Consider the following 27,782-nt stretch of genomic DNA (forward strand, 5'->3'; position numbering starts at 1 on the left):
GTAGTTGAGTATGGCCAGAGAATACAAGATGGAAAGAGGGTATGGAAAGTATTGAGACGTGAAGCCACAGAGATGAACAGATGCTGCCTACTATGTGCCAAAATTGTGAAATGCTCTGCCATATTTCCTTAATATCTCCTGGATAGTGAGATAATACAGTGACCTATAAAACCTGTCCAGAGGGGCACTTGGGTGGCTCAGTGGGTTAAGCCTCTGCCTTCGGTTCAGATCATGGTCTCAGGGTCCTGGGATTGAGCCCCGTGTCCGGCTCTCTGCTCAGCAGGGAGCCTGCTTCCCTTCCTCTCTCTCTCTCGGCCTGCCTCTGCCTGCTTGTGACCTTTGTCTGTCAAATAAATAAATAAAATCTTTTAATAATAAATAAATAAATAAAACCTGTCCAGAGAAAACCTAATTTAGTGTGCCTTGGGAAGTTTCCAGAGGAAAACTGATCAGATCTCTCCCACTCTTAGCTGCTTGCTACCCCATTCTTCTGAGACACGTGCTCAGGCAGTGCTTAGACTGAACACAGTGGAGGGAGTACAGGTTGCTAAGTAAAATTTGGCCAATAGGGAGAAAAAAACAGTCAGTGTGGTGTTGCTTTCAAATACTGGGCAATTGATAAAAGAAAAATACATTTTTTAAAATTTCACATTATAAAATATAATCATTGAATGCTTATTGGTTATAGTGCAACACAATAGTGATAAGGCATACTGTGAAAGACATCATTTTAACTCACAAAGATTTTTTTATAAGACTAAAATCTGTTGATATATATTTAGTTTTTATACCTTGTTGCTCATTTAATAGTGTTCTCACTTTTGATTTTAAAATGGTGGGTATGGGGAGCCTGGGTGGCTCAGTGGGTTGGGACCTCTACCTTTGGCTCAGGTCATGATCCCAGGGTCTTGGGATCGAGCCCTGCATCGGGCTCTCTGCTCAGCAAAAGCCTGTTTCCTCCTCTCTCTCTCTCTGCCTGCCTTTCTGCCTACTTGTGATCTCTCTCTGTCAAATAAATAAAATCTTAAAAAAAAAAAAATAGTGGGTATGACCACTAAGGAAAACAATATGGGGGTTTCTCAAAACACTACAGATAGAACTGTGTGATCCAGCAGTCCCACCTCTGGATATATATCCAAGGAAGATGCAGTCACTGTCTCAGAGGGATATTTGCACTTTCCACCATGTTCATTGCAGCAGTATTCACAATAGCCAAGAATGGAAACAACCTAAGTATCTGTTGTTGGATGAATGGATAAAGAAAAGTGTGTGTGTGTGTGTGTGTGTGTGTGTGTGTGTGTGTAAGTAAATACAGGAGTATTATTCAGCTATAAAAAGAAATTTTTTGTGTGACATGGATGGACATTGAGGGCAGTATGCTAAGTGAAGTAAGTTAGACCGAGAAAGACAAATACATACATGTGGAATATAAAAAAGCTGAACTCATAGAAACAGAGTAAAATGGTGGTTTCTGAGGCCAGAGTATGGGGGAAATGGAGAGATGATGGTCAAATAGTACAAACTTCTAGCTTATATATAAAGTGAATAATTTCTAGAATTCTAATGTAGAGCATGATAACTATAATTAACAGTACTGTATTACATATTGTTAATAGAGTAGATCCTAAGTTAATTGTGACATCAAAAAATGGTAATTACATGAGGGGATGAAGGTGTTAACTAACCTAATTGTGGTAATCATTTTGCAATATATATGTGTAGCAAATCATCACATGGCATGCCTTAAGTGATGTTATATGTCCACTGTATCTCAACAAAGCGGGGAAAAATGAAATAAAAATGGAGGGATATATCCATTGACAGATGAATGGTTAAAGAAGATGTGGTATATACAGTGAAATACTACTCAGTCATCAAAAAAAATCTTGCCATTTGCAGTGACATGGATAGAACTAGAGGGTATTATGCTAAGTGAAATAAATCAATCAGAGAAAGACATTATATCTCACATGTGGAATTTAAGAAACAAAACAGAGGGTCATAGGGAAAAGAGGAAAAAGTAAAACAAGACGAAATCAGGAGACAAACCATAAGAGACTCTTAAGCATTCGAAACAAACTGAGGATTGCTAGAGGGGAGGGAGGTAGAGGAATAGGGTAACTGGGTGATAGACATTAAGGAGGGCATGTGATGTAATGAGCACTGGGTATTATGTAAGACTGATGAATCACTGACCTCCACCTCAGAAACAATAATATATTACATGTTAATTAATTGAATTTAAATAAAATTTTAAAAAGGCACTAAGTTCAAAAAAAATGAAGGGATATTTCTCAGGCAGTCTGCTATACTGTGATGAACTATAGTATTTTCTTTATGGATGTAACAATGCTACTTTGAGTGCTGGCCTTCAACTACATAAAGACGTTTGCAGCAGAATATAAATCTAGATGCTGCTTCTTTTATCATGAAAGTTTTATTAAGAGAGAATAGGGAGAAACAGTTGAACAAAATAGTTTGCCCAGTATTATAGTGATTCACATACTAATGCAAGCTTTTTATCTCTTCCTGGCAACAGTTTACCCAGCTGTCAGTAATCAGATCATACTTTGAGTGGTACTCATATAGCATAGGCCCACAGAGAGGTGTTACTCATGTTCCACCATAGGAATATCTGGGGTTACATAGAAGGGGTTAATATCAAAAGACAATTTTGAGGCGTGCCTGGGTGGCTCAGTCGGGTAGAGCCTCTGCCTTTGGCTCAGGTCATGATCCCAGGGTCCTGGGATCGAGCCCTGCATCGGGCTCTCTGCTCAGCGGGGAGCCTGCTTCCTCCTCTCTCTCTGCCTGCCTCTCTGCCTACTTATGATCTCTCCCTCTGTCGAATAAATAAATAAATAAAATCTTAAAAAAAAAAAGACAATTTTGATTATTTTATTCCTTCCTGCTCCCATAGTGAATCTAGCTTACAAATTTTCCTGAACACAGTTAATTGCATTTAATTCTTTAAACTTAGGATTTTCTAAATGTATAACTAATAATGTTTTTATTTTTATATGATTTTTCATACTAAAATTAGGGGAAAAAACCTCTGAGTGTTATAATTCACATTTTAGAAAATACAGTAACTGTATCTGTATCAGTTCATTGTAAAACTGAATATCATCTGTTTTACTCATCATATAAGTCACTCTCAGTTCTGCTTAATCTCAGCTTTGAATTCTGCTTAATCTCATAACTTAGTTTCTTCCCTGGTATATCAGTTTTGTAACCATAAAGTCTATGGGTAAATGGTCCATCTTTTTGTAAGAATTTTTGTTTACTAAATTTAAGTATAAATAATACGGCTTCAATGTATCTAACAGAGGATATAATTCTCTCTTAGAATTAAAGAGGATCATGTGATTCAGCACGGGCTGGTGGTGGATGGGACCAGTCTGTCTCTTGCACTCAGGGAGCATGAAAAACTATTTATGGAAGTTTGCAGAAATTGTTCAGCTGTATTATGCTGTCGTATGGCACCACTGCAAAAAGCAAAGGTATGTTTGTATTATAAAACACTGCAGAAAGATATTTAGATCTAAAAGGATTCTTGGGGGCTCCTGGGTGGTTCAATCAGTTGGGCATCTGACTTTTTTAAAATAAACATATAATGTATTTTTATCTCCAGGGGTACAGGTCTGTGAATGGCCAGGCTTACATACTTCACAGCACTCACCATAGCACATACCCTCCCCAATGTCCATAACCCCACTCCCCTTTTCCAGCCCCCCTCCCCCCAGAAATCCTCAGTTTGTTTTGTGAGATTAAGAGTCACTTATGGTTTGTTTCCCTCCCAATCCCATCTTGTTTCATTTATTCTTCTCCTACTCCCTTAACCTCCCCATGTGGGCATCTGACTCTTGATCTCTGCTTAGGTCTTGATTTCAGAGTCTTTAGGTCAAGCCCCACTTTGGGCTCCATGCTGGACATGACCCTACTTTTTTAAAAAAGTGAAAAATTATTCTTTAAAGTTAATGCCTTATCTAGTCCTATTTGGTAGTATGTAGTGTATGTATGTTACTAAGTGAGTCACCTCTCACATTTTGAATGTTAACCAAGTACATTGGTCTAATGACCTTTGGAATTTTCAGAGTGATTATTAGTTTCAACTATTCGTAATGACCTACAAAGTCTTTGATGAATATCAGTTTGTGATTTTGCTGAGACAGAAATTGAACTATGATAACTTAGTTTCTTCAGTTATTTAGCTAGTGAGGACCTGTTAGACTTCTGCCACTTCAGGTGGTTCTGTGGATCTCTGCTAATTTTTGCATTCTCAAATAATAATAATAATTCTTTGTTAAAAGTGGCTATTAAGTGACGAAACTTTAAGTTAAAAAGTCAGTTCTTGTGGTTTGAAGCTATATGTAAGAAATATTTACATTTCAGCTATGATTCAAGTGAGTGTTTAAAATGCCTGTATTGTTATAAATCATATACCCCAGTCTATGGAGACTAAAACTGAAGACCAAATAGAGCTAATGCCTAGGTTCTTTAAGTATGTTCAAGAATTCCAAAGAAACCTTTCTTTTGACTTTATTGAATTTAATCTTTGTGGCTTTTTAAAATTTCTTAAATTTTATGACAAGAGAAAGTAATTATCTTTCCTCTACTTCCAACAAAAAGAATAATTTGCTGAGAAAGAGAACATTTTGCCTAAGTTCAATTATGTGTAACTATTTTCTAACACAGTTATTAAGTAGTATTTAAGATTCTTGATTCCCATCATAAAATCCAAAGATAATATTCTTTTTTGCTGTGACATTTTTGAAAGACATTCCTAAATTCTCAGAAGATGAACCCCAGGGCATATTATTGTCTAATACAAAATTAATTTTTTTCATTATTCAACTATTCTTATAACTGTCATTTCAGATAAATTACTATCTACTATAAGAAAATTGAAATTTTATAATAAATAACCAATTAGTTGTATATCTTTCAGGTAATAAGACTGATAAAAATCTCACCTGAGAAACCTATAACATTGGCTGTTGGTGATGGTGCTAATGATGTAAGCATGATACAAGAAGCACATGTCGGCATAGGTGATTGATTTTTTTACTTGAATTTTTAAAGTTGGTATACTTACTTGGTGACTTTGAATTTTCCTTTTGTGAACTGAAGTGCAGTGTCAAATATATGAATGCAATGTAGTAATAGATCAGTGTATCCCCCTCATTAAGCCCAATATTTAGGATTTTTTTAAAGATTATTTATTTATCAGATTGAAAATGAGAGCACAAACAGGGGGAGTAGCAGCCAAAGAGAAAAGCAGCTCCTCTCTGAGCAAGGAGCCCGATATAGGACTTGATCCCAAGACCCTGGGATCATGACCTGAGCTGAAGGCAGACACTTAACTGCCTGAGCCACCCAGGCATCCTTAGGGATATTTTAATTACAAAATTTCAAGGAAATAAATACCATGTTAGTGGATTTTATCTTTGCCAAGCCCCCTTCATAATAAAGTAATTTTTACTTGCCATTTTGCAAGTACTTTCTCATTTGTGAAGTACTTGTGAAGTACTTTCTCACATCACTTTATTATTTTTAAGCTCTAAATTTGTGATTTACATAGTTCTCCTCGTGGTTTCAATTTATTGTTTTAGAGTGTTATTACTTACTCTATTTTTTAACCTAAAGATTCTGTAACCCATTCTAATGACAATTTTAGAAATAAGAAATTAAACTAAAATGATTACAAAATTTCAAATAATTTTCTAATCTAATAACCTTTATTCTAATTTCTTTTCTATTTTTGCCTAAAATTTTTGTTGGATTTAGGATACTAATAACACTTTATTATGTTTATCAGTCATTTCATATTTAAACCATATTCTGACCTGTATTCCTAAATAACTTTATTATACAAATACAGAAGCAAAGATGAAAAGTATGAAGGTTTTTAATGAAGTAGATAAAGTTTTAGTTAGAAAAGAAGCTGATGCCTCTTCTGGAATCACCACTATAATGTTCTGTGAAGTAGTTCTCAGGTCTAATATCTCCAGTGTAACTCTCAAATCAGTTCCTTTCTCTGAGCTAATTAAATCTTCATTATGATAACTTAATTTTCTTTCTAACTTGTATTATTGTTTCCCATAAATCTCCATAACAATTTGATGATAATTTCCTATACCATACATTAAAACATAAAAAGCTACAGTATTTATAACAGTTTGAGTCTAGATGGTAACAGACCCGTGAACAGAATAGATTCAAATATCTGGAAATTTATTTTATAACTTGGGAGATGTTTCAAATAAGTAGGGGAACAAATTACTTGATAAAAAAAATTAGTATAACTGGTTTGGTTATTCAGGAAAAAAAAGAAGTTGGATTCTTTTCCATTGCTTATAGCTAAACAAATTCTAGATGGATTAAGGATTTTTAAAAAACTTCAAAGAGGGGCAACTGGGTGGCTCAGTCAATTGAGCATCTGACTCTTGGTGTCATCTCAGGTCATGATCTCAGGCTCTGTGAGATTGAGCCCCAAGCCCTGCACTCATGTTTAGCAGGGAATCTACTTGGGATTCTCTTTCTCTCTCTTTGTCCCTCTGCTCATGTGCTCTCTCACTCTCTCAAATAAATAAATAAATCTTAAAAAAAAAATTTAAAGACCACAAAAAGTAATAGAAGAAAAGATTTAATGAGTAATCTTATAATTTGAGGTATTGGAGGATCTTTTTAGTAGAAATATCAAAGAAAGCAAGGCACTGTGAAGGAAGACATCAGTATGTGTGGCAGAAGTAAATACCCACAAATGCAGATTTTAAACATGAAACTAATGAAGAATATTTGCAAAACAGATGACGAAGTCTTAATATTTCTGGTATGTAAGGTCTTAACAAATTAAGGAGTATGAGGAAAACACTTTGGTAAAATATGCAGAAGGATGGTAAAATATGCAGAAGTCATCAGTTGTCACAAAAGGAGATATCTAAAATGAGGACTAAATGCCTAAAAGTAGTATTCAGTCACTAAACAAAAAATGCAAGTTAAAATTGCCTATGAGGTTGGCAAAAATTACAAAAAATTATAAACCTGGAATGGGCAAAGATATAGAATTATCAAATCCTTGTATACAATATTAGCAAGAGTGTAAATTGGTATACCCTGCATTATTTTGTATAACAGAATTTTCAATGTGTGCCTATTGGCCTGGCAATTATGTATCCAGGAATTTTTTTCTGAGAAAGATAAATGAATAGGTTGACAAAAACATATGTTATAAACAGCGTCCATAATGTATTAAATGACAATAGCAGATCACAAAAAATCTCATTTTGTATATTTGTGTGTGTGTGTGTATATATATATATATATATATAACACTCACCCAAAAAATTCAGAAAGAAAAATTCTAAAAGGATATAGACCAAAACTAGTAGTCTTCTCTAGGTGTTATAAATGTATTTATCTTTACCTATACATTTTGGAAAATTTTAATCCTTTTATGATGAAAATAAATTATAATTTTGAAAAATCATTTTTCAAAGCTGTTTCCAGATTGAAAAAATAAAGTTGGCTTATAATAACTCTTTTGAAACCTAAAGAATTACTGTAATCTTAAAAATGTAGTCATATTTACCAGATAAAATTATGTACTGACTTCAGGTGATACTGTACACTTTTAAAAAGCATATTTTGTCCAGCCTCAGTTAGATAAAATAACAAGGAAGGGGCAATATAGTCACAATAAACAGACATTTAATATGATGAGTTGCTACTTCATGTGTAACTTTTTATTTAGGTACAATTGTGGAAAGATAAAAAGTTACGAGTGTGATAGCTTTTCTCACTATTAATTATGCAAGAATTTTTAGCATACCTTATATACAATTTTTGTTAAGTCTTTGCTCCATATAATGTTTGTTACAGTTATATTTATTGAAATAGTTCATGCCTATTGAATCCAATAATAAATAAAGAGCACATGTTGTTTGACTTGTGTGTGAAAGTTTTAAAACCATTAAACATGCTTATTTTTGCTAGGTTGGAATCATTCAATTTGGATATTTTTTATATGTTCATTGGATTAAAGTTTTTTTTATTAATTATTTCAGTTAGCCACTGTTAGTACATCATTAGTTTTTGACGTAGTATTCAGTGATTCATCAGTTAGGTACAATACCCAGTGCACATCACAATACATGCCCTCCTTAATACCCATCACCGTGTTACCCTTCCCTTCTGAGACCCTCAGTTCATTATATAGCATTTTCTCCATTAGGAATCTATTAACTAGTACTTCGTGTCTATTAATGTAAAACTCGATGTTCTTATTAGATCCTGAACTTTCAGTATTATTTTTATATTAGTTGTATTTTATTTTTTTGTTGTATTTTATTATATGCTGAGTCTTTGAAACTTGATGTTACGTGCCTTGTATTAATTACCTATTTAAGTTGAACAACCTTTTGAGAATCTACTCTCTGCTATATATTAGGATATAGTGATCCTAAGTTCAGGTTCAGCTGCTATTGGTAATTAAGATATTGCAGATGAATCATGAAAATCACACTTAACAGTTATCAGTGAACTTGCCATTTTGTCTTCTTTATTGCAGGAATCATGGGTAAAGAAGGAAGACAAGCTGCCAGAAATAGTGACTATGCAATAGCTAGATTTAAATTCCTCTCCAAATTGCTTTTTGTTCATGGTCATTTTTATTATATTAGAATAGCTACCCTTGTACAGTATTTTTTTTATAAGGTGAGTTTCATGGAGATATTATACAATCTTTTACAAACTTTTAAAAATTGTTTTCATAAGTAAAAATAACAGTTTATGGAATAGATCAAGATTTTTGTTATAAATCTAATGTTTACTGACAGAAAGCAAATCAGTGGTTGCCTGAGGCCAAGGGTTCAGGTGATAGCACCAACTGGAAAGGGATATAAGAGAACTTTGGATGATAGAGTTCTGATTTGATTATGGGGGTTGTTACATGGGTATATACATTTGTCAGCATCAAAATTCACACTTAAAATTGGTATGTTTCATCCTGTGTGAATTAGAATGTAATTAATTTTATTTCTTCCATGTTTTTTTGTCCTGAACTAGTAATAAGTTTTAAGTTAAGTCCAATACAGTGATTTAAAGCAGAGGTTCTTCCTTTTTTGTGTGCCATGAGTGACCTTTTGGTACTCTAGCGAGTTATATGAACTACTTATTAAAGGAGGTTAAAATTCATAAAGTAAAAACATTGGATTATAAGAAAACTAATTATGTTGAAATACTGTTTTATCTCTTAACCCCTTTGGAGAAGGTGAACTTCAGTGGAGCCTATGTTAGGAGCTGCTGGGTACCAAGGCATTTAATACACCAGAGTATCCTGTGTTGCATATGTTCTATAAATAATAGCTACAAGCCAATGAAAAAACACAGGTAGATTGCATATTGCTAATAAATGATGGTGGCAGTGTTTCTCTACCTTATTAGCTTTTGCTGTGATGTAAGTATATTGAAATGGAAAGATAGGGAAAGATATTTCCCTAGTTCCATTTATTGTTTTAAACATTTTTTTTATTAAAATAAAATAAAAAGCTATTACTGCCTAAAGTTTAATAAACTATACTTATTGTATTGTATATGAAAAGTATTGAATAATAGCTGGAAGGTTTTAAATTCAAAATTATGACATTGCTGGGGCGCCTGGGTAGCTCAGTGGGTTAAGCCGCTTCCTTCGGCTCAGGTCATAATCTCAGGGTCCTGGGATCAAGTCCCGCATCGGGCTCTCTGCTCGGCAGGGAGCCTGCTTCCCTCTCTCTCTCTCTCTGCCTCCCTCTCCATCTACTTGTGATTTCTCTCTGTCAAATAAATAAATAAAATCTTTAAAAAAAAATTATGACATTGCTTAGCAATAAAAGTCAAAGGTATTTTCATTCTGACATTTGTGGCACTGCTTAGAATTCTTTTAGACATTTTTAAATGATGGGACAAGTTCTTATGAACAGATCCTCTACTTACATGTCTACTGGGATTGTGTTTCTGGCTTTTTAATAGCTATTTTTAGAAATCATTTCTCTTTTAGACGCAACTATTTTAATTATTTTCATTTAATCTTGTTTTTCAGAATGTGTGCTTTATCACACCCCAATTTTTATATCAGTTCTACTGTTTGTTTTCTCAACAAGTAAGTAAAGAGAAGCTTTTGATTTATCCTTTTTAGAATAAGGTATGTGTATTCGGGTTTTGATAGTTGGAGGGATTTTTTTATGTTTTTCCTATTCCTGCTAATAGACAAAACTTCCCTAATTAGTGTTTTTGATCAGTATAACATTGATAATATTTATTCTGACTTTCAAGTTGAAGTGAATGTTAATACCAAAGTATATTTTAATTCTGGATGCTTTCTATAAAATAGATACTAACTCTAAACAGCTTGTGAAAGAATTTGGGTAACTTTTTTCAACTTATGTGTAATACTTCTGTAAACTGTATCAAGCAATGTCAGGATAACTAATAGGGAGATTACCTTATTTATTTTTTGACAGAATTTCTTTGGCTTGGGAAGAAAGCTTAATGGCTGAGTCCAGGAATGATATATATGCTTTATCTCAGAAGCTAATTCTAAATAATTGATAGAGACCACCAGACCAAGAACGCTACATTGAAAAGTTTTCTAAAGCTATAAGCTCAGAGAAAAAACCCTGTAATTTGTTAGTAGTAAGCTATAGTAAGCACATGTGGGTCTGTGGTTGTACACATGTCACATAGTTGCCATTCCTGATCTACTCTTATTTTATAGAAAATAAAATGGAAATCCACAGAAATTAAGTAACTTGCCCAAGATCATATAGCTAATAACTATACCATACTAGGACCTACAGCTTTTGACTAACTGAGCATCCTTTTCATGTACCACACTATACATCCCTAATTGATCAAGACTATTATTCTAATTAATTGAAATAATAAGAGCTTGGGGCACCTGGGTGGTACAGTCTGTTAAGCATCTACCTTCTGCTCAGGTCATGATCCCAGGGTCGTGGTTTTGAGCCCTGGGTTGGGCTCCCTGCTCAGCAGGGAGTCTGCTTCTTTCTCTCCCTCTGCCCTTCCCCCTGCTCATGCTCTCACTCTTTCTCAAATAAATAAAAATGTTTTTTAAAAAGAAATAAGGATTTAGTTATCTTTGGTTTTTCATGGGTTGTCTTTATCCTTAATCACTGTTTTTACTTCTGTTTACAACCTGTAACTTCCAATTCCAAATACCTGCTTGGGCTTTAGATCATGCCTTAAAGGAAATGTAGGACTTAGATAGTAAGACAGAGCCATAAAAACAAAACTATTTGTATAGTATATCAAAGGAATAATAAAAAGCCTGGGATGCACATAGGAGAATTGTGTAAAATTACATCACACTGACCAAATTGTGAAGAATCTTGAAATGTAGGTGCAAGTCACTTATAAATATGGATCATTTGACATAACAGAATTTTCCAACTCCCACAAGAATATAAATCTGAATATTATATGTTTATGTCTATATAAGAAATTAAAATTATTAAAATTGATTTTTGTGTAAATTGCAAAAGCTATATAATTCTCATGTTTATTTTTAATATACATATTTGTGATTATATATATAACAGTAATACATAGTTTAGAATCTCAAAATTCCTACCAATTTCTCTTTCTAGACACTATATGACAGCGTGTACCTGACTTTATACAATATTTGTTTTACTTCCCTACCTATTCTGATATATAGTCTATTGGAACAGCATATAGATCCTCATGTATTACAGAGCAAGCCCACCCTCTATCGGTAAGTATTTTCCAGTATTATATGTCCATAACACTTTTGATTGCAAATAATTATTACATAGTTAATCAATTTTTGAAAGCACTTTAAAAATAAGCAAATACATTAGGAAGTGTCTTGGTGATTAATACTTTACTAAGGAAAGTAGTTTATGGTTTGTAATTGTTGAACATCAAAGAAAAATTTGAATAACTTTACCAGTGTTTTTAGGAATGAACACTTTCATACTAGGAATGTGTTGGGCAATTGTGTAATTTACATTTACTGTTTAAAACCAGTAGTATTTCATTTTATGTACACAAAAGCAGTTATTCAGTAATTGGTTATCTCTAGAATTCTAAGAAATTAGTTCATGTTGTAGCATTGACAAATTAAGAATCATAATCAGTGCAAAATGTGGGGTTGAAGACATTAATTCCAATTCCAGATCTTCTGGGTTATCCCTTTTTCTTCAGAACCAAGTAAGTGATCACAGAGTTGTGGAGCTATTCCTCAAGACCAGCTAGCTTATGGTTCCCTCATTAACCTGATGTCCACTCTTATAAAGGTATTCAGTCATCCAGAAATGGCAGTAACTCACCTTGATTTTCCAGGATACCTAGGACTGGGCTTGACCTAAGATTAGGATAGGCTGTTCTTCCCATAATAGCTGTTGATGGATATGAAATGGACTAGGAGCCTCAGTGTTGAACAAAAGTAAAATGACTCCACTAAAAAAAAAGAGACAGTCTTAGCAGAGTGACTGAATGTTAACAACAGAATATAATACAGATAGATCAACTTTTCACAACTAAACTGAATTACTTTGTCTATGTTATGTTCCTTTCTTAAATGAGAAAATGTATTTGAATACATTAGGTGAACTATAAGCTGTTACACATATATTATTATAAATAGTGATTTGTAAATTCAGGTTTATTCTTTCTGCTAATATTTTCAAGCAATGTTAAATTAAAAATCCATCTTGTTTTTTAACTGTCAAATTGTAGTAATCATTTAGTAGGTAATAATAAATATGAATACTAATATGCTCCTTTTCTTTTTTTTTTTTTTAAATATACAGAGACATTAGTAAAAACCGTCAACTAAGCATTAAAACATTTCTTTATTGGACCATCCTGGGTTTCAGTCATGCCTTTATTTTCTTTTTTGGATCCTATTTTTTAATAGGAAAAGATATATCTCTGCTTGGAAATGGCCAGGTAAAATATATCATTTTTTAAAGAATATTTGTTAATAGCCTGATTAAGTTTGATTTTTCATAACTTTCATTTTAAAAAAAGTAAAATTCAACTCAAATTATAAAATTGTAGATATTAAATTCAAATGCCGTTATAAAAAGATTTCAAATAAAAGTTAAAACAAATATAACACAATGTATTCTTAATATGAAACTCAAGTTACTAAACAATTTTGATATTGAAAAATTAATTCAGGGACAGCTGGGTAGCTCAGTCAGTTAAGCATCTGACTCTTGATTTCAGCTCATGTCATGTCTCAGGGTCATGAGATCCCACGGTACATCAAGCTCTGTGCTCAGTGGGGAGTCTCCTTAAAGATTCTCTCCCTCTGCCCCTCCCCCCACACATAATCTTTCTCTCTCTCTCTCAAATAAATCTTAAAAAAAATTATTTCACACAAGGGGATATACCTCTGAATGCTGTTCATTTCAGGATAGTGTTTTAATAATAATTACTGTCTATTTAGTGCTTAATATTTTGGTAAGTGCTTTACATGCTTCATCTCCATTAATCCTCTCAATAATCCTGTTGGAGAGAGATTATGACCCATATTTTTCATATGAGAAATGAGGACTTGATGTTTAGTTTTTGCTTTTAATTCTGTGAAAAAAAAATTTTTTTTTGTATGCTTAGGAAGTGCTCCTTACTCTTCAGTACAGAGCCGGGGAGTGGGGTGAGGGAGTGGTGGTTTTAGGCAAGGGTGAGAGACAGAGAGACAGAGAGAGACTATCAAGCAGGCACCATGCCCAATGCAGAGCCCATTGCTGAGCTTGATCTCAAGACCTTGAGATCATGACCTGAACCAAAATCAAGAGTCAGATTTTAACTGACTAAGCCACCCAGGTTCCCACAAAGGTAAAATCTTTATGAAGGTAAATTGTTTGGCCTCTGGTACAAAAGTTTTTTCTCTTTACCGTGTATTAATTATCGGTTTCCTTTTTTTTTTGTAAACTCAAGTTGTAAATCATTAACTTCTTTTCCCTTTTAGCCTACCCATTCTAGCACTCAGATACATACCACTAGAAATTAATATATACCACTAGAAATTAATCTCCTAGTCCTGGCCACCAATACTAGGTACAGTGGAAAAGAAGCCTACATTGGGATCAGGTGCCTTGGAGCCACATCCTGACACCGGAAGTTATTTGAGTGATTTGATATGAGTTAGTTAACCCTCTAAGACTCAGTTTCCTCACCCACAAACTTATAGGAATATAATCCTTACCTTATAGGTTTCCTTTGAGGATGAAATGATATATGTAGAGCATTAGGCACAGTGACTAGCATATAGAAGTACTCAATAAGTCTTGGCAGTGTTAGTTGTTATTTTTACCATCCAGTCATTATTTCGAAGACCCCATCCTTCCCAATCCCTTCTGATCTACTTCTCCCAGAGTCTCTCCTCTTTAAATGTGTAGGTTAAACTGTCCTTGCTGGCTCTCTGAGAACATGCAGTGCTCGTTTCTCCTTCCAAACCATAGTTACATTTCCTCTAGAGGAAATTCCCAAAGTCTGTCTTATGACTGACTGTCAGTTCTTCAGGGTTGAGTCCACAGAGCTTTGTCCTTTGCACCCTCTTACATCTTCCTGGTCTGAAATCTCTTTAGACATCTAGCCCATGTCTCATTGTTCAGCACTGGATGTGTTTGAATGCTTTCATTTTCCAGTAATTATTCTTTATGCCCAACAAACAGTTGTAAACCTGAAGTAGAAAACATTATTAGGGAGAAGTCCTGGGAGAGAAGTGGCTCAAGGTCAGTATGAAGTTGATGCAAATAAGTGATCCTGAGAGAGGAGCAGGGAAGAGTTAAAATAGTTTGGAGTCCAGGGAGAGTAGGACAGTTCATGGGAAATTAAGGTGGTTCTTCCATTTTCTCTTAAAATACAGCAGTTTCATCTTATCACAAATATTTGGGCAAAAGTCACAGATTAGTTATATGGTGGGTATATTATGTGGGTTATCTTCTCATTTTCAAAGCTAAAAATGAGCTTAACATAAAAGTTTGAGTTATTTCTGTAATCCAACAGGATCACCATTTTTTAAAAAATTTAAATAATTTTGACAAAAGGTAAACCTTCTATAAAATATTTGTTAGAAATCTTGATGTTGGGCCACCTGGGTGGCTCAGTGGGTTAAGCAGCTGTCTTTGGCTCAGGTCATGATCCCAGAGTCCTGGGATCGATCCCCAGATCAGGGTCCCTGCTCAGTGTAGAGCCTGCTTCTCCCTCTGTCTCTGCCTGCTGCTCTGCCTACTTGTGCTCTCTAGCTCTCTAATAAATAAGTAAAATCTTAAAAAAAAAAAAAATCTTGATGTTACTTTGTTTTTGACAAAAATTTGGTTTTATTTTAAGTTTTTATTTTGATTCCAGTTAGTTAACATACAGTGTTATATTAGTTTCTAGTATACAGTATAGTGATTTAGCACTTCATGTTTCACCCAGGGCTCATTACCACAAGTGCACTTCTTAATCCCCATCATCTATTTAACCCATCCTCCCACCCCTCTCCCTTACGGTAAGCCATCAGTTTGCTCTCTATATAATTAAGAGTCTGTTTCTTACTTTGTCTCCCTGTCTCTTTTTTCCCCTTTGCTTGTTTGTTTTGTTTCTTAAATTGCACACATGAGTGAAATCATAATGCTAAGTGAAATGAGTCAGTCAGATCTTGATATAACTTTAAAAATTTTTAAGTCTTCCAGGAGCCCTTGGCTGGCCCAGTCAGTAGAACATGTGACTCTCAATCTCAGGGTCATAAATTTAAGCCCCACATTGGATGTAGGGATTACTTAGGACTATAAAAAAAATTAATTAAAAAATTTTAAGTTCTCCAAAAATAATAGAAATACTGACTTCCATGAAAACATTTTTTTTTTAAAAACAGCTTCTTTGAGGAACGCCTGAGTGGCTCAGTCGGTTAAGCATCTGCTTTTGGCTCAGGTCATGATCCCAGGGTCCTGAGACTGACTCCCACATTGGGCTCCTTGCTCAGCAGAGAGCCAGCTTTTCCCTCTGCCTGCCCCCCACCCCCATTTGTGCTCCTTCTCTCTCTTTCTTTCTCTGACAAATAAATATATAACATCTTTTTTAAAAATAAAAACAGCTTGATTTAGTTGTATTTGATATATAGTAAACACACTAAAAATATATCATTTGAAGGGCATCTGAGTGGTTCAGTTGGTTAAATGTCCAACTCTTGATTTCAGCTCAGGGTCTCAGGGTCTTGAGATTGAGTCTGGCATCCAGCTTCATGCTGGGCATGGAACCTGCTTAAGATTCTGTCCCTCTCCCCTTTCCCCTTAATTCCCCTTCCCCACTCACGCATTCTCATGTGTACATGTGTGCTCTAATAAATATATATGTGTGTGTGTATTATATACACATATAATTTGATGCTTTTTAAAACATTTTTACTTCAAGTTAGTTACCATACAGTGTTATATTAGTTTCAGGTGTACGATATGGTGATTCAACAATTCCATAGGAAACCCAGTGCTCATCATAACAAGTGCAGTCCTTAATCCCCATCACCAGTTTCACTCATCCCCCGACCCATCTCCTCTCTGGTAACCATCTCTGGTTGTTCTGATTGTTCTCTATAATTAAGTTTCTTGTTTTGTCTTTTTTGTCCACTTCACTGGTTTGTTTTGTTTTCTTAAATTCCAAATGAGTGAAATCGTATGGTATTTATCTTACTCTGAACAACTTACTTCACTTAACATTATACTCTCTCTATACTCTGGTTTCTCTTCAGATCGCATAAATCTTTCGCCTTTTACATTATACTCTCTAGTTTCATCCATGTTATTGCAAATGGGAAGATTTCATTCTGTTTTTATGACTGAACAGTAGTTCATTGTATATATGTATCTCCTTTTTACCCATTCATCAATCAGTGGACACTTAGGCTGCTTCCATAATTTGGCTATTGTAAATAATGCCGCTTTAAACATAGCGTTGCATGCATCTCTTTGAATTAGTTTTTTGTATTCTTTGTAAATACCCAATAATGTAAACTTCTGAATCATAGGGTATCTCTATTTTTAACTTTTTGAAGAACCTCCATACTGTTTTCCACAGTGGCTACTCCAGTTGGCATTCCCACCAACAGTGCACAAGGGTTTTTTTTCTCCACGTGCTCACCAACACCTTTTGTTTCTTGTGTTATTGATTTTAGCCATTCTGACAGTTGTGAGGTGATACCTCATTATAGCTTTGATTTGTATTTCCCTTATGGTAAGTGATGATGAGCATCTTTTCATGTGTCTTCTTGGCCCTTTGGATGTCTTCTTTGGAGAAATATCTGTCCATGTCTTCCGCCCATTTTTAACTGGCTTATTTGTGTTTTAGGTGTTGAGTTTTATAAGTTCTTTATATATATTGAATGCTAACCTTTTATTGGCTCTATCATTTGCAAGTATCTTCTCCCATTCTGTAGACTGCCTTTTAGTTTTGCTGATTGTTTCCCTCACTGTGCAAAAGCTTTTTATTTTGATGCAATCCCCACAGTTTATTTTTGCTTTTGTTTCCCTTGTGTCAGGAGACATATATAGAAAAAAGCTGTTAAGGCTAATGTCAAAGAAGTTACTGCCTATGTTCTCTTCTGGGATTTTTATGGTTTCAGGTCTCATATTTAGGTCTTTCACCCATTCTGAATTTATGTTTGTGTGTGGTATAAGGAAGTGCTCCAGTTTATGTTGCATGTTGCTGTCCAAGTTTTCCCAACACCATTTGTTGAAAAGACAGTCTTTTTTCCATTGGATATTCTCTCCTGCTTTGTAGAAGAATCTGATCCTTTTTTTTTTTTTAACTATCTTAACATTTTTAAGAGGACAGTTCTGTAGTGTGAAGTATATTCATATTGTTGTGCAACAGATCTTCAGAATTTTTTCATCTTGAAAAGCTGAAACTCTATAAACAACCACCCAACTCCGGCTCTTCCCAGCACCTGGAAATCACCATTCTACTTTCTGTTTCCATGAATTTGACTACCTATGAAGTCACTTTTTTCAAACTAATTAATTGGGAGGTAAACACCAATGAAAAATGTTTATTTAAGTAGATTAAGAGGTACCTAAGGACTGTGGCTTATTTTTTTTTTTTAAAAGAATAATTAATGTCTTCCTCTGTTGATCTCTGCAGAGTAAGTCATCTCATCTTGGGACACACTTGCTTTGATAATGTTGCTGTTTAGAGTATTTTTGGAAATACCTTATATTGTCTTTCTGGGATCTCAGCAAGGTAACTTTCTCAGGGAAAAAGCTATTTAAAATTTTTACAGATGGGGAAGATGCTACTTAAGATTATAGGTAGGAAAGAAGGTGGAGGAACAATTCAGAGTCAGAGATCACCTCCAGTTAAAGCAGACTTCTATAGGATGGAAAGGCAAGGCATTCTGGCTTGTGTAAAAGCATATCAAAAGACTAAAACACTACAATGAAGGAAACAGGAAGGAGGGAATTGTAGGCATGGTGAAAGTGGAAAACTGTGATGTGGAGAGGAAAATATCAGAAAAATTTCAGAGGTAGCTGAGTTCCCACCCCCACCCTACGTGACATTCTACTTCTCTGGTAGTTTCAGCCAAAGGCTTCACAGGAGAAAGACTAAAGAAAAATAGTTCCTATTACCTCAGGAACTCAAATTCTAATATCTACTCCACTCATCTCAGTAGTCAGATGTGAAAATTGCAAATTAGGTAACTACTATTTAAAATGATATTTGGCCCAAATAAGGGGTTTTTTAAAATTTGCTTTTTTTGTTTTTGTTCTACTGAAGTCTACAGGAACTCAAAGGAAAATGTCTACCATAAATGATTTTTGCTCTTTTTGGAGTTATATCCAATTATACCCCAAAGCTAAAATAACTAAAATACCAAAAATAAGGGTTGGGAGAAAGGGGGAAAAGCTATTAGAATATTTTAATGCCAGTTAGACTTCTCCAGTGGAGATGTTGGAATTATCAGAGCCTTAGTACCCTTCTAAAATATATATTGTATAGTATTCCACCACATTAATTATTTAATGAGAGAGAAAGGGTTAAGGAAGAAAAAGTAATTCACCCCTTCATCAAACCTTGTAGGTCTAGACCATTTGCCAGATTAACTAGCAAAACAAGGTAGAATGAGCAGATGAAATTTCAGGTTGTAATTTTGAGAGAAAGAGAAGGATAAGCTTTTTATACTTTTTTTTCTTAAAATTATAATGAGTTTCCCCTTATTTCCGTCCCTAATTAATTTCTTTTTCATGCTATACATGTCATCAGCCGTTGAAACCTAACCATCAAATGTTAAGAGCTCTGGGGTTTTTTTTTTAAGATTTTATTTATTTATTTGATAAAGAAAGATCACAAGTAGGCAAAGAGGCAGGCAGAGAGAGAGGAGGAAGCAGGCTCCCTGCTGAGCAGAGAGCCCTATTCGGGACTCCATCCCAGGACCCTGAGACCATGACCTGAGCCGAAGGCAGAGGCTTTAACCTACTGAGCCACTCAAGGCGCCCAAGAGCTCTGTTTTAAGACTAGAAATCTACCATTTTATATCTGTATTCTCCAGAGAATACAGTATCTTTTATTTAATGTAAATGATTTAACCACTGTTATTACCAGTCAGGTCATTCAAAGAACACATATGCAATGCAATTCCTATAAGTAAGTACAGATTTCTTTGAATGAAAGGTTATATGATTAATATGACTTTGATTATCTGGTTCATTATGGAATTTCCCTGAATGTTAATTTATTCATGAGATAGATTTTTAAAGAACAGTAATATCCCAGACAACTGATAGAAAATGAAATGTAGTATGCATTAGAAGAGAACAGAAAAATAAACATTGCTTCTAATGGTATCATCCAGCAATTGCTCAAATGTTTAAAATCTGTACTAAGGAGAGTTTGTACTGGCGGAGAACTGAAAACTGATTAACTATAAAGAAGGTAATCACTTATAGGTCACTGTATAGTTAAGTTGAACCTAATACAGAAAAGTTTTCATCTTTTGTTTATTCTTAAACTCCTTCTTGCCTAACCTAGGACTTGACTTCTGCAGTTTTCTTTTCTCTTTCCTTCATCATTATCTGTTGTTCTCTTTTAGAGCCAACCAGTCACATACAGACATGTTTCTGTATCTCTCATCTTCTAATAAAAACCCCAGTTCCTTGACCTAACTTTGCTTTGCTGCTGCTTTGGCTGTGTGTGTGCGTGTTATGCGTGTGTGTGTGTGTGTGTATTTAGAGCAAAATTTGAAGAAGTTATCATTTTTTGCTATTTCTACTTCCTGCCTTCTCTTCTCCCTTGAACATAATCCTTTAGGGCTTTCACTCTCAGTACTCAATCAAAACCATGTTCTCTATGGTCACCAGCCACCCCCACATTGTTAAATCTAAGAGCATGTCTCAACCCTTATGAACTCAACCACTGGGTTCAACTTACAAAGCCTTCCTACCGGCCACGTTATCTTCTCTCAGCTCTGTCAGCTACTTCAGCTTTCTTACTGACTATTCCTTTGCCCCCAGAATCAGAATTTCCCACCCTCTGTACTAATGATATTTTGAGCCAAATAATTTTTTATTGTTGGGATTCATCCTATGAATTGTAGGATGTTAAGCAGCATGCTTAACCTCTACCCACTAGATACCAGTAGTGTACACACCTGCCCTCCCCAGTTATGACAATCAAAAATGTCTCCAGACCCAGCCAAATGTTCCTTGGGAGGAGGAAATCACACCCCACTGGAGAACCACTGTCCTAAATGGAACAGCGGCTCAGTGCTAAGACATTTTTTCTTCTTTATTCATACATAGGGTGAAACTGTTTTTCCCATCATTTAAATACTGCTTGTATGCTGAGAACTCCTACCAGTCTGTCCTCAGATTCAAATAAACTACCTTCTCCAATTAACAAATCACATAGGAATCTCAGGTTTTACACAGCTAAACAGAATTTTATATCTTCTGCAAACCCATTTCCCTTCCACTTTTCCTGTATTAACAAAAACAACCACTTTTTACCCAGCTGCTCAGGCAAGTCCAGGAATCATTTTTTATTTCCCGTCTCTCACAAGTGATATGCAATCATATTGGTTCTAGTAGTCACATATATCTTGAATGTTTCCACTTCTCTCCACACAGTCCAGATCTCACCATCTCTTTCCTAGACTGTATTAACTGCCTCTACCTGCTCCTGCTTTAATTATTCCCTTTTCTACTACCTTTTCTCTACACAGCAGCCCAGGTTCTCTATGAAAAATGAAAATTGGATTGCATATGTAATGCCCTGCACAAAATCATTCAGTGGCTAATTACAGTTCCATCCTGACTCCATCTGCCTATTGGACTGTATTTTCTACCACTGTTCCTTTTATTCACTCTACTCTAGCTGTACTAGTTACATTGTTCCTTGACTAGATCAATTTGTTTCTGACTTAGGACCTCTAAACTTGCTGTTCTTCTACCTGGGTGCTTTTCTCTCATGTGAGCAAGTGACTGACTCCCTTACTCACTTAGGTCTGCTGAAATATTACTGGGTTGAGTAGACCTTTCTGCCCACTCCAGTAAAATCTTATCTCCCTCACCTTCCATCACTTCTTGACTCCCACCTCTCCTACATTTATTTTTCTTCAGAGCACTAATCTCTACCTAAAAGTATATTTCTAGGTGTATATATTATATATTATAATATACATCTAGATGTGTAATCTTCATGAGGTCAGGCACCTTTTCTTAGCACTGCTTTATTCCCAAGGCCTGGAATGGTACTCGGTATGTAAAAGGTGTGCAGTTACTATTTGTGGAGTATACAAATAAATAATGAATCACCCTTTTTAATTTGGAATACAGATTTGGCTTTATTAAATAATTAGGTAACAAATTCAGCTGGAAGAAGTAATCTAGAAAACAAGCAGATTGTAATAGAAAGGGTTTTGAGCATCTTTCTTTTCTGAACAGAGGTAGATCCAGGTTTAGGAAAGGCTAAACATGACAAATTTTGCCACGCCCTCTTTAAGGGAAAAAAATAGAACTATAAATACAAATGTAAGTATACATGAACATGACTGAGTGACGTAGATAGTTCCATCACACTTAATCAAAGCTAGTGTAATGAGCCCTACTCAACTTCTCTGTAGCCTGATCTCAAAATGCCCTCTGGCATTCACTTCATCACCAACTGGCTCAAGTGGAAGTCAGTATGGAAAGAGACAGGAGTCTTAACTGTTTGGTTTGAGATATATTACTTCTGCTTATTTTATAAAACAACAAAAAGACCATGTGAATGTGTTTGTATAGCCCTCTCTGAGGCCTTGAATTCAAGAGGGAGTCCTAAATCCCCTCTTTCTAAGGAAGATACCAGTAGCCCTAAATCTGGACCCAGTAAAACCAGAAAACTGAGGGATGGGCACGTGTAGATGTTACCATTTCCAGGCACAGGTTCCTTGGCTGCATCAAATATCTATTTCTAGAAATGATAAAAGCAGGAAAATGAGGGGTTCAATATGACTTTTCCATTCCTTTGCTCTTGAAAATAAACTCCTATATACACTCAAATGAAAGCTTATTAATTGATGTTTCATTGTTGATGATAGTAACTATTATTTATTGATTGCTTATTATATATACCAGGTACCCTGTCATGTTTACATATCCTAATTCTTATAGAAACCTGTAAAGTTCTTCCCCCATTTTACAAGTGAGAAAGTCAGATACAGAGAGGTTAAATAATTTTTCAAGTAAATGCTAATTGTTAGGCATCAGTAATAAAAAGAAACAGAGCCTTTTAAATAATTTTCTAAACCAGTGGTAAAAACCGACTACTTTGTACATTTAATTAAAATATTTAAACTTTATTTGTGGAAATCAAATCCTGACTATTTGGGGATTCAGCATTTGTGATAAACCTTAGTAAGTTTTGGCTATAAATCCCAGAAGACTACTTTGCCTGGCATTAACTGCATTTTTACATAAAATTCTTTGAGAAATATGCAATCCATTGGCTGTTATCTTTCCTTTCAAGTGTTGGTTTTGTATGTAAATTTCTTTTCTCCTGCTTTGCCTACACTGTGTCCATAAATACAGTGTCAAGTAATCTGTCATAACATCTGGTTGGAATGGTTTCAGAAAATAATTATGATTGAAGAGTTATCATTTTTATTGTGTGACAGGATAAAGCAGTCACTAACAACTATATCATTCTAACTAAAAGCATTCTGTGTCATATAGGCTTAAAGCCATCTTTGGGTTTCCAATCTGATAATGTTATCCAAAGGATCATTTTACATGATAATAATAAACATAATAATGCTATATGGTGTTTTTTCATATTGCTTTAACTTTACTATTGTCACAGATTTCAAATGTAACTGGCTTAAATAATGCAAGTGATTTTTAGTACTTTTTGCCTTACATCTGATTTAGCGTCATGTTAACATAATGCAGTAATGGGTTTGGTTTGTTGTTTTTTTTTTCTGTTTAGATGTTTGGAAACTGGACATTTGGCACCTTGGTTTTCACAGTCATGGTTATTACAGTCACAGTAAAGGTATGGTGCAGAAATTAGAAACATGAACACATTTTGCATCTGTGTAACACGTAGTTTGTTTCTTTAATTGTAGGTAGATAGTTTTCCCTTTTTACTTTTCCCTTTTTAGTCATGAATAATTTCACTGATTGCTATTTTAATAATTAATTTTAATTTTTGTAAAAAAAAAAACTTCAAGTTCATTATTTTGGAAAGCCTTAGCTGATTTTTATGGTCAAGTAAAGGTTAACCCCACAATATTCATCTCTGAAATTTTACTTCTTTGTATATAGACAACATGGGTTGTTTTAGGCCATGGAGTAGAGTATAAAATAAAGTACTCATGAAAATTTCAGTGCTGCTTCCTCATAGAAGAAAAACATTATAAACTTGAAATTGTTCGATTCCATACTGGAACCTTTCATTAGTATTTACCTGCTGAGGGATTTTGCCATAGAAAGGTTAGGCACTTAAAATTACTACATTTTATTCTCGAATTTTACCTGAGAGGTTTAATTTAAGTAAATATTTATTATCTTGTATTAAGGATATAAAAAAAATTTTTTTTAGATGGCTTTGGAAACTCATTTTTGGACCTGGATCAACCATCTTGTTACCTGGGGATCTATTATATTCTATTTTATATTCTCTTTGTTTTATGGAGGGATTCTCTGGTGAGTGACTATTTTATAGTTTAATTATATTGATTCAGTTCTGTTTATTGTGATAGATTATATTATGAACAAATTCTGCTCAGAATAATTTTGATGAGATGGATCTCATTGATAATAAATTTACTTTCTTCAGTTGATCTTACTGATAGGAAGAAGAAAAATTAACAAATTCTGAATATCGACTATATTCTACCTCTTTTCTTTGCAGGCCATTTTTGGGCTCCCAGAATATGTACTTTGTATTTATTCAACTCCTATCAAGTGGTTCTGCTTGGTTTGCCATAATACTCATGGTTGTTACGTGTCTATTTCTTGATATTGTGAAGAAAGTATTTGACCGACAGCTCCATCCTACAAATACTGAAAAGGCACAGGTAACCATTCTTTATATGTAGTACCTTTTTAAATTAGAATTGTTCTGTAACAACTGTTCTGTAACAATGAAAGGCTGTCATTAAAATCTGCTTATATCACAAAATAGGAAATTATCCATTCCTCTATCCAAATATTGTTAAATATGATATTTTTAAGTTGTTTCTTATTTCTATTAATTTTGAGTCCTGACAAATTAATTGTTATTAATAGAACTCCAGATTTTTAAATATAAGAGTATCAAGTAAAAAAAAGCAAAAGACTACCAAGTTATATCCAGATAACAATAGTAAATATGTTTTAAGTAACATTACCACAGTGTTCTATCAGAGGTATATAATTGGGATATATAGCCATGTCTTTAGAAACATTAGAATTCTAGTAATATTTTTTCAGGGTACATTGTTTTAAACAAGAGTATGAAATAAGTTCTTTAACCTAAACAATTTTTACAGAATGGATTTTTGTAAAATATATTTTCTTACTAAACATTTATCAATAAATATTAAGCTACAGCAAATATTAACAGTATATCACATAGTATGTAAGACATAGACTTTAGGGCCTCATAATTCTCAGTTCAAAACCTAGCTCTACCACTTAGTAGCTCTGTAACTTTAGGTCTCAGTTTCCTCATGAGTAGTAAAATTATGATAGAAATATCTATTTTATTACCTTTGTAATGAGGATTAAATGAAATAAAGTTCAGTAACAAAGTAGATGCTCAAGAAATTGTAACTATTAGTTGAATGTGGCATTTCATGTATTTGACTTGTACATGGTTGAGATTTTTTGACTTCTACAACGTTGAGATTTTTTTTTCTGCATGTTTGCTATATGCCAAGCAAATTTTATTTAAATTTTGAAAATTTAGTTGTATATTCAAAAATAGAATAACTGTTCCCTAAGTATTTAGTTAGATCTGAGTTAGGCTTCCTAAACAAGGTATTAGCTTTGATTTCACTTGATCATGTCAGCATTGCTTTAGCATTTATTTGACTTGGTAACTCAGTACTAGCCAATATATATTTTAACACCATTGAAACAGCATAGGCCTCTTGAATCCTGAAAAACTTAATTCAAATACAGTTTTACCATTTGTAATATATATGTCCCTAATCAAGTCACATCCCTTAGCCTCAGTTTCCTCTTCTGCAAAATCAGAATAGTAATTCCTACCCCATGTAATTGCTGAGATAATATAAGCACCCAACCCTGGGCCTGTACGAAGTGAGTCCTCAGTAGACGCATCATAACTGTAAGGACAGTAAGGATATTGCTCTATGATACTGATCTCCAACTGGGGCTGGATAAATTTGCATAACTGATTACTCTGCCTATGCATATATTTATATAAATATGCTACTAACTTTTCTACTTTGCCATATATTGCTTAAATATATATCAGATAGTTTTGCCTATATTTTTTCTAATCTTCAGGCAAATGTTTAGAGTAAGAGAGTACTATTTTTAATATATTGTCTTTTATACTTTTTCTAAATCTTTAGGAATAACACATTTGTCTCCCCTTCTTGGACTATATAAAGTTATATTTCACCAAAACATATTAACAACATCACTTTTAAAACTTCATTCTTTATAAAAGTAAATAATCAAGTTTATTTACATTTATCTTTAGAAATCTACATTAGAGCACTTGCAAACTTAGATGTATTTATAGAGCTTTCTTAATGATAAAAGAAAGTGATATTAGTTCTTGCTACCTTTTCTATAGCTTCTTTTTAAAGGATTACATAGGAAATATTTGTTACCTTGAAGTGGACCCTTAGACAAGAAAAAGTTAAAAATACTTTATATATATTTTGTTTCTTTTACTGGAGATTAAAAGTGTTTGAAAATGAAATGTGTGGTAACCTAATCATTTTTTCTGGGTGTGAAAGCTAATCTCCATTTTGTCCCACTAAACTCACTTTTAAAAATAACTTGACCCAGATAGATGTTCTATTGTGGTCTAATCCAAGGAGGAAATCTCTTCTTCCACTCAGAGATCTTCTAGACTGTTAAAAGGGTTTTTAGAGGTTTTTTTTCTTTTTCGCTGAAACAGTATATGGTCCGTTCATATCCTATGTGTGACATCATTCCTTTGCTACATGCAGTAATATTTATTATTTCAGAATTATAGTATTACCACTGATTTTAAATGATCGGCTACTTCATTGTTTACCAAAAGTAGCAAGAAAAAACATCAAAAAAAGAGTTGTCTGCATTTATTTTGAGCTGTTTTCCTCCAGAATAATCATGTGGTATTAAGAGTAAAGAATAAATTATTTTGATAAGAAAGCCAACAGCCCTACAAATGTCAGTCATGTATGTGTACCATGTATGATATTTTCTATTCTTGGAGGAACAGATGTCTTTACAAAGTTTGTCCTGTGTCTGTCTCTTAGGTGATGAATACAGCTCACTGACTTGTTGTATGTACCATCCCTTTTCTGTCCACTTATAGATGTACTCCAACACAGTTGCTTTAAGTGACGAATTCATCGCACTGCAGCCATTGTCGAGGGCAAGGAATCAGCTGAGCAAACTTAGGTAGAGTAGGAGAAGTAGAACCTTGTTAACTCTTCTGCATGCTAAAGGTCAATGAAACAATATTTAAAGATGGGCAGAGGCATGAATTAAGAGTGGGGCATTTTTGTTAGCACAGCTCTGTCTTTAATTTGACCTTTATTAATATGTATATTAAAATTTAAAATATATATCCATTTCTTCTCTGAGAAGAAAATTCAGATGAAAATTCAGCATAACAGGACAGAGATCTGTACCTTATTATATGTTTTACACCTTAACTATCTTTTATAGTACAATTCTAATGCTTCTGCTTGTCATGTTATTTTCATAACTAAGGATGCTCCTGCATGTTGAGTAACTTAAGCTACAGAAATTCATCATAAAGTTTTAAGTTTTAAGTTTCAGTTACTGTTACTTGGAAGTGAGAGTTGCCCATTTTTTTTTTTATCTTGCCTTATCTTTGCTGTAAGTACATATATGTATTTGTCTTTGTACACTGTAATGGCTGCTGAAGCATTCATATCCTTGCTACTGTTTAGTGCATCTATAAATTGCACAATATATTTTGTATCTCTTAAACATATATCTTTATTTCCACAGACAGATCTATTCTGTCTGTTTCCACAAAAATAATAGTATAGAGATGTCTTTTGATAGAAGAGAATGAAAGCTTAAATCCTGAAACATTTG

At 34.1% G+C, this 27,782-nt stretch overlaps 1 protein-coding gene across 3 annotated transcripts in view; it reads left to right on the forward strand.

The window, feature by feature from the left end:
• ATP11B (ATPase phospholipid transporting 11B (putative)) overlaps nt 1–27,782 on the forward strand; it is a 120,561-nt gene that overhangs the window by 77,494 nt on the left and 15,285 nt on the right. For 2 of the 3 annotated variants that reach the window (XM_045088660.1, XM_045088661.1), the window contains exons 20-29: nt 3,347–3,500; nt 4,949–5,051; nt 8,570–8,715; nt 10,079–10,138; nt 11,646–11,773; nt 12,834–12,972; nt 23,470–23,535; nt 24,085–24,188; nt 24,397–24,562; nt 27,028–27,113. In XM_045088660.1, coding sequence (XP_044944595.1) covers nt 3,347–3,500; nt 4,949–5,051; nt 8,570–8,715; nt 10,079–10,138; nt 11,646–11,773; nt 12,834–12,972; nt 23,470–23,535; nt 24,085–24,188; nt 24,397–24,562; nt 27,028–27,113 — 1,152 coding nt within the window. The remainder of the gene's footprint in view (nt 1–3,346; nt 3,501–4,948; nt 5,052–8,569; nt 8,716–10,078; nt 10,139–11,645; nt 11,774–12,833; nt 12,973–23,469; nt 23,536–24,084; nt 24,189–24,396; nt 24,563–27,027; nt 27,114–27,782) is intronic. The other variant, XM_045088659.1, reaches the window with a different exon arrangement.

This window comes from Mustela putorius, unplaced genomic scaffold (genome assembly GCF_011764305.1).
Source record: "Mustela putorius furo isolate JIRA1106 unplaced genomic scaffold, ASM1176430v1.1 tig00003834_pilon_pilon_pilon, whole genome shotgun sequence".
In the NCBI taxonomy this organism is placed as follows: domain Eukaryota; kingdom Metazoa; phylum Chordata; class Mammalia; order Carnivora; family Mustelidae; genus Mustela; species Mustela putorius.